Genomic DNA, 12362 nt, shown 5'->3' with positions numbered 1-12362 from the left:
CACTCTTTCTCAGAAAATTTCAGCAGCATCCTTCTGCCTGCTCATGGTGTGTTTATCATACCCTGTTCCTTGTCAGAAATATAACAAATGCCAGCATATAATGGAAAAAGGGAAGGAATTGTTCCCTTTAATACCCTACATTGGTACAATATGGTTTAGGTAGCTCTTGTGCTTACAAGGCATATATCTGCGGATGATACAGATATTTATGCTACAAGGTCATTCTGAAAAGTGTTAGAAAATTTTGTCATGGTACATGAAAATGTATCTTTCATCACTGCAGGGATTGTTTGGACATATCTTAATTTGTTATTGCTGTTTCTCTTAATTACATGATGGCTCCAGTATACTAGATATTCTCTCAGTGTTGTAAGTCTAAGCCAATACAAAGTTAGACTTTTTGGCTGTTCTTTTGCTTATTACAGACCCCAAACTGCTGAACTCCCAACCCACAATTCCGGTGTTTGGTTTTAACAATTATGGTGATGACCGCTATGAAGTCATCAACTACAAAATGAGCTGGGAAAAAGCAGAGAAGAACTGCAGGGACCAGTCTGCAGAACTGGCCAGTGTCCTGGATCCTTATGCTGAATCTTTCCTGTGGTTACAAATACTAAAGCATGGGGAGCCTGTGTGGATTGGCCTTAACAGCAACATGGTGAGTCCACCCAACACTTGTGACAGTCATACCGATACCTGAGATGAGCTGTTGGTCAGATCCACAAACATGTGGCAGGAATCAAAATCTTGCAGAGAATTCTGACTTCCCTCAATTTGAGGGGATTTACACATTTAAATGTTTGTCCATAATGTAAACAAGAACTGCCACAGCCCACAATTCAAAAGCCACCAAGGATGTAGCTGCAGTACTGAGTGGCTCCAGTGGTAAAAGTGGTGATGAAGTTCTCACTTCCTGCTCCATGGTCTACCACATGCTCCTGTGGTGGAGCAGTGCTGTTTCTGAAGGCACACTGTGGAGCACTCCACAGGAAAAAAAAATGTTAAAAATAGTTCTTTGTGAGTTAAAGTTTTTGTTTCAATTCACAGCCCAGCAGTACAAGAGCTCGTTCTGGGCAATAGTGGAAAGAGCAGGGCTCTGGCAATGGGGACTCCTTAGGCTGGCTCTTGGAGCTGAAGCCAGTGCCTCGTGTAAAACTACCAAAAAACTCAGCTAAGAGTGCAAAGGTCTGAAATGGGAAGCAGCTAACAGAGGCATGTAAAAAAGGACATGGATAAATATAATGTAGCTGGATATTTTTGGAACTGAAGCTGGGGGGAAATCAAATGGAGAGAGGTAGAGCAAACTTGGTGGGACACAGGTCTGAGAAAGGGCACGGGTGCTGAGGTGAGAGGAACCAGAGCTGCACCTCAGTGAGAGCACTGGGAAACTGGGATTAGACAGGAATCTGGAATAAAGCATGGCCAAGGATCTCGAAGCAGACAGGAAAGGAAATGGCACGAAGAACAGGATGGGAGCCTGCCTCCAAAGATCACAGGAGAAAGGATCTAGGCTGCACAGGATGGGGTAACAGAAGCCATGGATGTGACTAATGCCAGTCATCTGCAAGCACTGGTGAAATCCACTGACAAAATACAAGCTTAGCTCATCTCTGGTAGCTGGTCCCTGCAAGACCCATAAACTTACCACAAGCTCAGTTAACGTGGGTGGCAGGTGTCTGTGGTCCAGCCCCAAGGAAACCTCACCAGTTTTTCTTTCTCCAGTGAAACCTCAGATTTTTCTCTTTGCTTCCTAAATACCTAGAAAAGCCTGTGTTAGAGGAATGATGACATTAGCTTCTCTGCAATCTTTATTTGATCTGTGTGTATATGTGGACACATTTGATTAAACCTTTATCTGTATATTCACATTTGTTACCTTTGCCCATTTAGGGATTAGACAAATGGTGTGAATTGAATAATGTAGGCTGTGTGCTAAACAAACCTCTGTAGGACCACTGCCCTACCTGCTGTGGAGAGTGGGAGTCTGGACCAGTTTCTTATGTATTCATGTTATAATCTTGTGCAAGAAACCATGATTCTCATTTTTTCCTAATTTTTGCATACATTCAAGTGTAATCTTAAATGTTCTTCCAATCTAATTCTTGTATATGACATAAACATAATTGTCATTTGCTTTTAGAGTGGTGGCCAATACGTATGGTCAGATAGAAGGAGGAGCAGGTATCTTAATTGGGGCAGTGGAGAACCAAATAAAAACAAAGCCTGTGTCTATTTAGATTTGGATGGTTTTTGGAAGACAGCATCTTGCAATGAAACATTTTCATCTCTCTGTAAGCAATCCAATGGTAAGTTCTGAATAGGAAAAATGTGATTTGGGAGGCTGGAATTTAAATTAAGGGCTTTATTTGAATTTAGTTTTTCCACATATGCAAATGTTGTGATAAACAGTGTATGGCTTGTGATAAACTCTTACTTTTTTTTAAGGAGTCAGATTCAGTCTGTCTTGTGTGATTTCCAGACATTTCATTTCACAGGCCAGTAAACACATGCACATCATAAGGACAGCTGCAATATTTCATGCCACATGCCATAGTGGTTTTTTTGCATCCTTGTTTGTCAAGAACTACAGAATCGATCAACTTTAGCCTAACTATAAATATAGTTTAAAATATAAATATATATATAAATATAGCCTAACTATAAATATATTATATAAATATATAAACGTATATGATACACTTTTATATTTAAGAGTATCTTTTGAAATATTGTGAATTAAGAAACTTCTGTCAGTGTATCAGCAAAATCAATTAATTTGTTTGTTGCTTCTGCTCAAATACTTTAGCACTCAAATATTGCATGTAATTTTCATACATGTTTCAAATTATATAAGAAATTTATAATTTCTGCACCATATTTCACAACAAATTTTGTACACATTTAAGGTCCATTTTGGCTTTAATCAGGTGATGCAATAGGCTATAAATTCTGCTTTTACATTGATTAGGATGTATGATGTACAGGGGCAGGCACAGACAACTTCTCTGACTGACCTTTCTAGAAACAGGCTAGACACAAGCCACAGACTCGTGGTGTCGAGATCCCTCATGTATGCTGACTCATTCCTCATTCTGTTTCACAAATTTTAGGTAAAAATTGCCATGTTGAAGACAATTGCAGTTAGACTGGTATAAGCCTCCTTTAAGCAGACTGGAGAACCAGCTCCAACCAGAATAGTTTATTACTAGTTTGTCATGCTTAATTCAATACTTTATCATTAGTTAAGTCTATAAGATATTCCTTTTCCTGGAATAAATGTCATATTTGTAGAGCAGGTGTGTGGTGCAGGAGTGGCTTTTAGACTCCACTGAAAACTGTGTGTGTATTCTTAATAGAGTTAATCCCTAGTGAACCACCGCAGCTTCCTGGGAAGTGTCCTGAACCGAAGCGTGGTAGATCCTGGATTCCCTTCCGTGGGCATTGTTACTATGTTCACACCACTTCTGAGGAAAGCTGGCCTGATGCTTCCATGATGTGTATTCAAATGGGTAAGTGCCCTTTTTTTATTAGGATATTTTACAGGTTGTTTGTGTGTTTGGCTTTTTAATCCAGAACCAAAGGATAATCTGTGATGTGTGTATGTGTGTATCAATTATAAGTGACACCTGATTTAAATTTATTATCAAGCATTTTTACTATATGACAATGCTGATCATGAAGCATGCAATGATTTTTTACTGAGATAATAAATTTATAATGAAAAATCTCACTGAAGTTGTATGTAATATTTAACTGATGTTTTTAGGTGCTTCTCTGGTTTCCATAGAAGATTCGGCTGAAATGAATTTTCTCTTACTTTACTTGTCTCCACTTGCAAGTGACTTCAGAAAGTTTTGGATAGGATTGTTCAAAAATATTGATGGTAAATATTTCACAGTGCATACTGAGATTAAAAGAGATACTAAATAAACAGAGTGAATATTAAGCACTACTAACATACTAAATAATAATACCAATATGCTAAATATTTAATAAATAATCAGGGAAAAAATAACTAATGAATATTTAGTAAATTTTCAGCTGAAATACGTAAAACGTAAACAACCAAGAGGTCTATGCTTTCTGTATCTTTATTGCAATTAGAGTATATTTGTCTGTAAAAGGCTTTAGCTTAACACTGCAGTAGTTGACAAGGAATGTTTCTTATCACCTTTTTTAACTCAAATTACTTGACATTTAACCACTGTAGTATTTTAAGCAAAATGTCATTAAATGCTTAATTCAATTAAATTAAAATTTATTTCTAGACAACACAGGGCATAAAATCTCATATGAGCTGCTGAGAAAAACTTATTAATCTAAATTTCAGTGGTTTTTTCCATACATTTTTGGTGGAACCTTTCATTTTAATCCAAATATATTTAGTGTGGTTGTTTTGGTTTTTTTTTTAACTGCTGTAATTGCAAATTTGATGCTGTATTCTATATCGTTGTAATTCTGAAACCAGTTTTTCTTGGCAGACTTTGAGGGTTAACCTCCAGAGCGAGTCTAGACTGGGCTCCAACTTCTGCTTCACCACCAGCAATGGTGGGCCAGGTTCATCTGTTCTAGCTGAAAATGAGCAGTACAAAAGCAGTGACTTGTTCCTCACCTGTCCCCTGCAGTGCCACAGTGCTCCACGCTGTGCAAGAGGGGCAGGAGGGAATTCCAGCTGCAGGGGAGGGACAGAGGAGGTGGCACTGAGGCAGCTGGATATACCGGGATATGCTGCCATGAAAGCACACCCTGAGGGAGAGAAGATGGCTATTATGAGACTTGATGGGAGATGCTTGACAGTCAGCAGGAGATGAGATGATTAAAGAGAGATCTGATTCAATTTGCAAAGATAATTGATTAATCCAGCTCTAATAAAGTAGTTAGTTGCTGACCTTGAATGTACACATAAAAAAAATCTCCTGAGTGTTGTGTGTGCTTGCACTGCTGATACTGGCTTGTACAGGTGCTTTGCTTTTCTTAAGGCTCCCAGGCACAGTCCTGGGCACAGGCTTCAGCTAAAGGTCTTTGAGTAGCTGGACGAGTGTTCCTTACATCACTGACAGCCATGAACGCTAATGAAGTTAACTTTGTGAGCATTTGCATTTGGTACACTCCCACCTGAATAGCTCTGGCTGTTAAAAGAATGAGAAATTAGTGCTCTAGAGTGAGAAATAGGTGCTCTGTGATACCAACTTAATCAATTAAAAAATCCCAGATCTGATCTGATATGTCATTGTGACTTGTAGACTAGAAGTTATTCTCCATTCACTCACTAGGTAATATATTTGATTTTAGGAGAATGGATATGGATGGACAGAAGTGCAGTAGAATATGTCAACTGGGAGAAAGGAGAGCCTACAGTACTTTTTGATGAACACTGTGTTGACATGGATGTCTCAAGTGGAACCTGGAGGACCTATTACTGCTCTGTTGACCAGAATTTTATTTGCAAAATCCCCAAAAGTAAGTTCTGAATTTCTGTGCATTGGGTTATTTTAAAAGTAGTGGTTAATATACATCAGGCCAAACTGTTTAGGCACTGGGTACACTTTATGCATTGATGGTGATGCACGTGCATCTGAATCAAAGCCAAGAGTAATTTCTGTTAAAGATGGTGAGAAATAATATTGGAGAATAACCAGAGTCACTGTTCCCTCAGTTTAAAAGCATTGATTTCTGGGCATTTACTGGACCGTGGGGTAGGGAAGAACATATCATCTGTTGAGAGTGCAGACATCATTCATAGACATTATGGTTAGAGTGCAAGGAGCAGTAGATGATGAATAGATGATTAAACTAGAGAGTGCTGAGCAGAAAGGCAGGTACTCTCCTGATAGGTAAGCCGAGGGGAAGCAGTACAAAGTCACTGAGCTCCTGCAGAGAGAAGGTAGGTGCTGCTGATGGGGACAGTACCACCACAGTGAGGTATGCTGGGATCTGCTGAACAAGCAAGCAAAAAGCATCAAGCAAGGGTGGGAAGTGGGGTCCAATTCATTTCTCTGCTGACAGAGGCACAGCAAGACATGCCAGGACAACCAAGCAGCATGGTATGCTTAATTTGTAATGGTTACTTGTGGCCATGTGTTTTTTTTTGGATGACAACCCATGAGGAATCTGAGTGTCGCAGGCTGAGGCGAGTCCTGCTTGTGTGCACAGCAGTGCTGCATAAAACATGAAGGATGTAAATCCGCACACATGCAGCTGTCATGGGTCACTGTATGTGCACAGACCCAGCTGGGTTTGCACACACCAGCTAAGAGACACTTCAAAATAGGTCACACTTGGCGCTAGCAAACAGATCCACCACACAAATGTAATCAATGTAGTGGAGAACCAATCCTGACTCTGGATCTTCACATGTTGGCAAGTTGGCAATGGAGTCATCTGTGAACTTTGTAGTGCCCAGCCAGTCAGCCCTGCAAACAATTAGCTGAATCATACCCCCCAAACAATGGAGGGAAGAAAAGGAATTAAAATACAGCTAGAGAGCTGTTAAGTACAACTGTGCTTTTCATTTTCACAGGTGTAAAAAATGGAGTTGTTTAGTGTGAAGTGTTAAGCTTTACACCGCAAAAGAGTAAAAACTTTGAGCACCATCTACTTTAAAAAAACGGTGATCAAAGCAATGAATAGAGAGATGACAGTTAGTCTTGGGGTTTTCTTCTTTTCCAAGTGTTTTTAGCAAGTATATTTGATGGATTAAGCTTCAATTGTCAAAACATATTTTCATATATTTTTTCATGTCCCCGTATTTTTTTAGCTCTGGGGCCCCCAGCATAAGAAAGACTCAACTGGGTTGTTTTTAAACCTTTTAAAATAACCTACTTTTAAAATAGCCTACTCAACCCGGTTCAGAGAAGGACTATGAAGATGATCTGAGGGCTGGAGCATTTCCCACATGAGCACAGGCTGGGAGAGATGGGATTGTTTAGTCTGGAGTAGAGAAGACTCCAGGAAGACCTTGTAGCACTTTCCAGTACCTAATGGGGGCCCACAAGAGAGCTGGAGAGGCACTTCTTCCAAGGGCATGTAATGACAAGACCAGGGGCTTCAAAATGAAAATGAGTAGGTTTAGATTATAGTAAAGGATTTAGAAATCCTTTACTATGAACATGGTGAGGGACTGGAACAGGTTGTTCAGAGTAGCTGTGGATGCCCCAGCCCTGGAAATGTTCCAGACCACCAGATTGGATAGGGGCTTGTGAGCAACCTGTCCAAGGCAGGGCGGTTGGAACTAGATGATCTTTAAAGTTCTTTCCAACCCAAACCAATCTATGATTCTATGATTATTTAAAATTTCTTATGAACACAAATGAAAAATTATGTATGCAGTATTTGTTTTATTGAACAGTTGCTTTCAAACTGTATAATGTACATATTTTTTAATTTTAAAGTTGCTGAAGTTGAGCCAACCCATGATTCACTTGTCAATAATGGTAAGTTGTTTTCTTTTAAGCCCATTAAACAGAAATTTCAATAGGTTTATAGGCATTCATTATTTACAAGTGGAATTTCCTCCAGAAATGTTTCATTTGAATACACATTTAACTGTCACAGATTATTTTATTTTAAAGCTGCTTAAAATGAGAACACTTCCCTCAAATTGGATGTCTATTTTTTCCTTACAAGTTGTATATGTAGTACAATCTAATGCCCCTTAGAACAGATTAAGCCATATTATGCATTATCTACCTGAAACATGCATCAATTTTAACTACAATTATGATTGTTCAGTACTTTTGTTTTTACTGGGTTGCTTGCCTAGGGAGATATTTGTTGTATGCAACAGCAGTCTCTGGGCATTTGTAGCAATTTTTCTGTTTTGTCTTCCACAGCATCACAAAACAAAGCTGCTGCTTCATCATCAAGAAGTTTAGGTGGGATGATTTTTATACTGATCTTCCTTCTGCTAGCTGGCACTGGCCTCACATTGTACTGTTTCTATAAAAGAAGACGTGATCAACAAATGTTTACAGCTGGGTTTGACAATGCCATATACCGTGGTGACATTGGAACTTGTGAATCAAATTGTCTCGTGACCAATATTGAAGAAAATGAGCGGGCAGCAGTTTAATAGGCTGGGTAATCTTGAGCCTGATTTTGAAAAGAATTAAAGTGTTCGCATATGAGAATTCTTAAGGAAAGCAATTTTCTCCTATGGAAATTCTACTTAATTTTGCATAGGGTGCTTCTTGCTTTCTGTACTAGCAGGAACAAGCAAACATGCAAGGAAGATGCAGAGATCTGCTCACAAACTGTAGTACCTGGGAGGGTTGTTGAGCTTTCACATGGACCTGGAGCTATGTTGTGTAAGTTGACACTCGGGAAGCTCCAGTCTCTGTGCATCCATCATCATCTTTAGGCACAAGAACTGTGTTCACCATATTCAGTTGTGAGAATATGGTCCTTAGCATGTCCCAAAAAGTATATCCAGACCTGTAGGTATCCTGAAAAAGTCCTGTTGATCTCCAGCACACACTGGCAGAATTGCACAGGTTGGACAGGATGTCCAAGCTCACCTGGTGCAGATCCCTGTTTGAAGCAGGACCAGGTCCCAGCCTCAGCCAGGCAACCTGTTCCAGTGCTGTGGGTCCACATCTTCTTTTTGTTACTGTGGTACCACAGAAAACATTTGTGTTGCCCGTAATATCAGAATTAACATAATTTGCTCCTCTGTTTATGACAGATGGAAAGCAAAGTGTAAAGTGAATTTTTTCTGCTGTAGTTCTGTAGCATATGCATTGAAAGATCAACTATGATGAGAGGTGGGAATGTATTGTGAATAATAGTGGTTTATCATTTAAACAGTCAAATAGGGATCTCAAAGGATGCTGCAAAAGGGTGGGAAGGAAAGAGGAATTATACTTAATTCACACCTGAACATTTACATAAAAAGTATTCTTGATATCTCCAATGCCAGTGTAGATTTCATAAACTTTTAGGCCATTTTTTCAAAGCCTGATGAAACTTACCATTAGAAAGTCTTTTCTAATTTCTAACCAAATTTTCCCTGTCCAAGCCTGTTTTAAACCTTTGAGCCTCATTCTAGATTTCCATCATGTTGGAGCTGATGGCACTGCATCTCATACTGGTCTACTGGTATATTTTCAGGCTTCATAAACCCTAAAATAGGCTCACATACAAGTGTTTTTTGTTTTCACTTTCCGAGTGTATTTTATGCCAAATGCAAACAACCAAATGGCTCAAAAGTTTTAGTGCAGTGAATGTCCTTATTTAATTTGATACTTTTTGATATTTCAATCTTTTGACAGATTTTAATTGTGTTTAAGTTAAAATATTTTGTGTGTGTATGAAATACATGTAAAAAAGTTTTTCTTCTGCATTTGTTCACTAAATGGGAATTAAAAGGCTGATTCTAAGTAAAAGTGTGTGCCTCTTCCTAAGCAAAACAACGTATCATAACAGTAAATAGCGGATGGGTCTCTTAAATTTTTATAAACAAATGAACATCCTCTATTCCTAGTCTAGCATGTTCTTAAATGGTCTTTACCAACCTGTGAAAATGTGTCTCATTGCTTCTTTATCCATAACATTTGAAAGTTTACCCTAATAATTTTCTAATGAAAATGTTGTAGTTTAAGACTACTTATGTGCTGTTCTGCTCTAGTAGTTTCTGAGATGGATTTTATATATTGATAGCTCTTTCATATCTCCTCTCAATATTTTCTGAGAGCAACACCAGCTCTTCTTTTTGCATTTCACTGGCTACACCTTCTAGATCTCTAATCCCTTCTGCTGTTCCCTTCCAGACCCTGCATTGTGGTATGTAGGTCCTTCTGACAGTACACTGCACAGTAGATAAGGTATTTCAGCTGAGATGCCAGCAACACTGTGCAGATTAAAAAGATTTAATCCACTCTTGTAACACCTTCCATAAAGAATCCTTCTGTCTGACTTGCCTGCATTGGTTCCACAGGATGCATAGTTTTGGATAAAGAAGTGGCCAAACCCAGAAAATTTGCCTAATGAGAAGTTAATTAGTGAAAGTTTCCAAGGACTGATAAGCTTTAGCAGTCCTGTTGCATTTGTGAGAACGGAATCCAGAGTTCACTGGGTCTGTACAGGGTTTCTAGTGCCCACAAACATCAGCAGAGAGAGGACTTGATCTTGGATCATGTCAGAGACAGCAGCGGCTGATGTCCGGTAATGAAGAGTAAGACCTTCTGAGGAACTGTCCAGACATCTCCTGAGAATTCCCTGGAGTGCCAGTATGGCTCTTTGAAACTGAGAGTACAGCTGGCATTAGTTTCAGAATATTGCTCCAAACACTACTGGTGATTGTCTGTGCGTGGACTTTGTGAAGAAGTGAATGTGCCATGTGAATATTTATTTGATCCTGATTATGAGAGAGGTTCATTCTATTCTTAATAACAGCTTGTTAGAAAAAAGCCCCAGCAAACAGAACAACTTATTTTAAGAAATGCAGTTTATGATCTGCATTTCTTCCCTATCAGTGAAATGGGAATTTTCAAGAAACTTTGGTTTTCCATACATCCTAGTATGATGGATTTTCTTCTTAAACTTAATGTTTACTTGTAGAATTTTTATTCCAAATTAGTCTCCTGCAGCTAGATTCCTGAAGGAAAGCTGCCATTGCCACTGTATTTCATACCAAATCCTTCCTAATAGCCCAAACCCAAGAATGCTCATCAGACAAGAGAGATCAGTACCTAGTGTAAAGACTATTTGTGTGGAGGTAGGAAAGATATTCATCAGGATGCTTGGACACTTACAGTTTAGTGGTAAAAGCAATCTTTCTACCAGGCCTAGGAACCTTCAGTGTTACACTACTGTAAATAGAAGTGTGGGAACCATGATTTGTCAACTTGTCCTGCTTCCACATAGATTCTGGATTTGGTCTTACGCGCAACAAAAGAGCATTTATAAAATGCCTCTCTACATAGGCAAGATGTTGACACCTACTTTCTCAGTTGCTTGCCCTTGCTTTCTCTATGTTAGGGTGGCATTTTAGAGAGAACGTCCTGCCTTTTCTCACTATTTTCATTTTATCCCTAGCCTGTAACATGCATGAAACATGCATTGATTCTCTACTTGAGCTTACTACAATGTAAGAAGTAGTAACTGTTTTTAAGGAAGGAAAAGCAGTGGAAAAATTCAACATTGTAACTTTCTGCATAGTCAGACAGTTACAGAGCCATAGCAGACAGATGTACAAAGAATGGAACATCCTCCTCCTCCAAAAGAAAACAAATTTACAGTGAAAGTTTGCTAGTATCAGTATCCATACCTATTAGATTCAGCCCCCTAGCTAAACAGAATTCTAAAAAGAAGCGGTTGAACTACAAGTCTTTACTTTGTCATTTAAGTTTCTGAAACTATGGGACTGAAAAAGGAAGTGAAGAGTAATTTGGAGCAAAATGTAAGGAAGTTCTATAAATACAAAGAGAATAGATAGATAGTTGTGAAATTAACTAGCGCCTTCAGGCCAGATACCAATGGGCAAGAGCCAGATTTTCCGGGGTCAATAGGAAAGGTGTAAACTGCTCCATAAGCATAAAGTTGTCCTGATGTCACCGTATCCGGACAGAGGAAGAGTTAGTGTTCATTTTGTCTCTTCTCAGCTGTGTCCTTATCTGACATATCCAGCTCTCTGCGCACAAGTTTTTGCTAGGCACAACTCTTCAGTATCTGTTATACAATCTTTTGAAGAACTTGGTTAGTGTTTTAACCAAGGATGTGGTTAGTGGTTCTGGTTCCTCTGAGGAAATATTTGCTCTCATTTTTGGAGAATGCGTACAGTGCAACCATTATACTGGCTTTTTACCCAGCCTCTTGATCAAGACATCTAGATGAAATCCATCTCACCTACTTTAAGAACTGACTGACATAATTTTGCTTTATAGTTGATAATCAGGAATATATATGGAGGACTTGCAGTTGTTTTGTGGTCCACCAGAAGAGGCAAATGATGACATAGAGGTTCCAGACATAGGAGGGAATAATATTCAGTAATTGGAGGAGTAAGGGTTTGTGCAGTGAGAAGCATTGATGGAGGTTGGTAAGAGGATGGCAAACAAAAATACAATGAGAAGTGTCCAAACGAAGGAGACTGGAGGGAAAGGTCAAAGTAGAAATGAAGGAGTTTGAATTGAGCCAGAAGTGCTGACCATCCCTAGGAGAGAGAGGCAAGGCTGAGCATGGCAAAGCAGAGGTCTGGGAAATGCAGATGCTGCAGGGAGAAGTGCAGGAGGATAGGACTCCTGGTTGGGGGGGAAGGAACAGAAGGTTGAATATGCTTTGTGTATGAGAATCAAGAAAAAAAGCTGAAGTACCCCAAGTGAACTGTTGCTCAGGAGCACCATTCGGACCAGGAAAGAGAGTGT

The 12362-nt window shown here is 39.2% G+C and overlaps 1 protein-coding gene across 1 annotated transcript in view; it reads left to right on the top strand.

Annotated features, from left to right (window-relative positions):
• Window positions 1-9383, top strand: part of LOC103612262 (macrophage mannose receptor 1) — a 32356-nt gene extending 22973 nt beyond the window's left edge. Inside the window, exons 24-30 of the mRNA XM_017729206.1 lie at window positions 426-658; window positions 2141-2306; window positions 3357-3509; window positions 3767-3883; window positions 5293-5460; window positions 7392-7433; window positions 7833-9383. Of these exons, the coding sequence (XP_017584695.1) occupies window positions 426-658; window positions 2141-2306; window positions 3357-3509; window positions 3767-3883; window positions 5293-5460; window positions 7392-7433; window positions 7833-8071 (1118 nt within the window). The 3' untranslated portion in view covers window positions 8072-9383. The remainder of the gene's footprint in view (window positions 1-425; window positions 659-2140; window positions 2307-3356; window positions 3510-3766; window positions 3884-5292; window positions 5461-7391; window positions 7434-7832) is intronic.
• The last annotated feature ends 2979 nt before the right edge of the window (window positions 9384-12362 follow it).

Source organism: Corvus brachyrhynchos, unplaced genomic scaffold (assembly GCF_000691975.1).
Source record: "Corvus brachyrhynchos isolate BGI_N302 unplaced genomic scaffold, ASM69197v1 scaffold142, whole genome shotgun sequence".
In the NCBI taxonomy this organism is placed as follows: domain Eukaryota; kingdom Metazoa; phylum Chordata; class Aves; order Passeriformes; family Corvidae; genus Corvus; species Corvus brachyrhynchos.
Note: the sequence above shows the minus strand (reverse complement) of the source record. Positions and strands in the feature narration are given on the sequence as shown.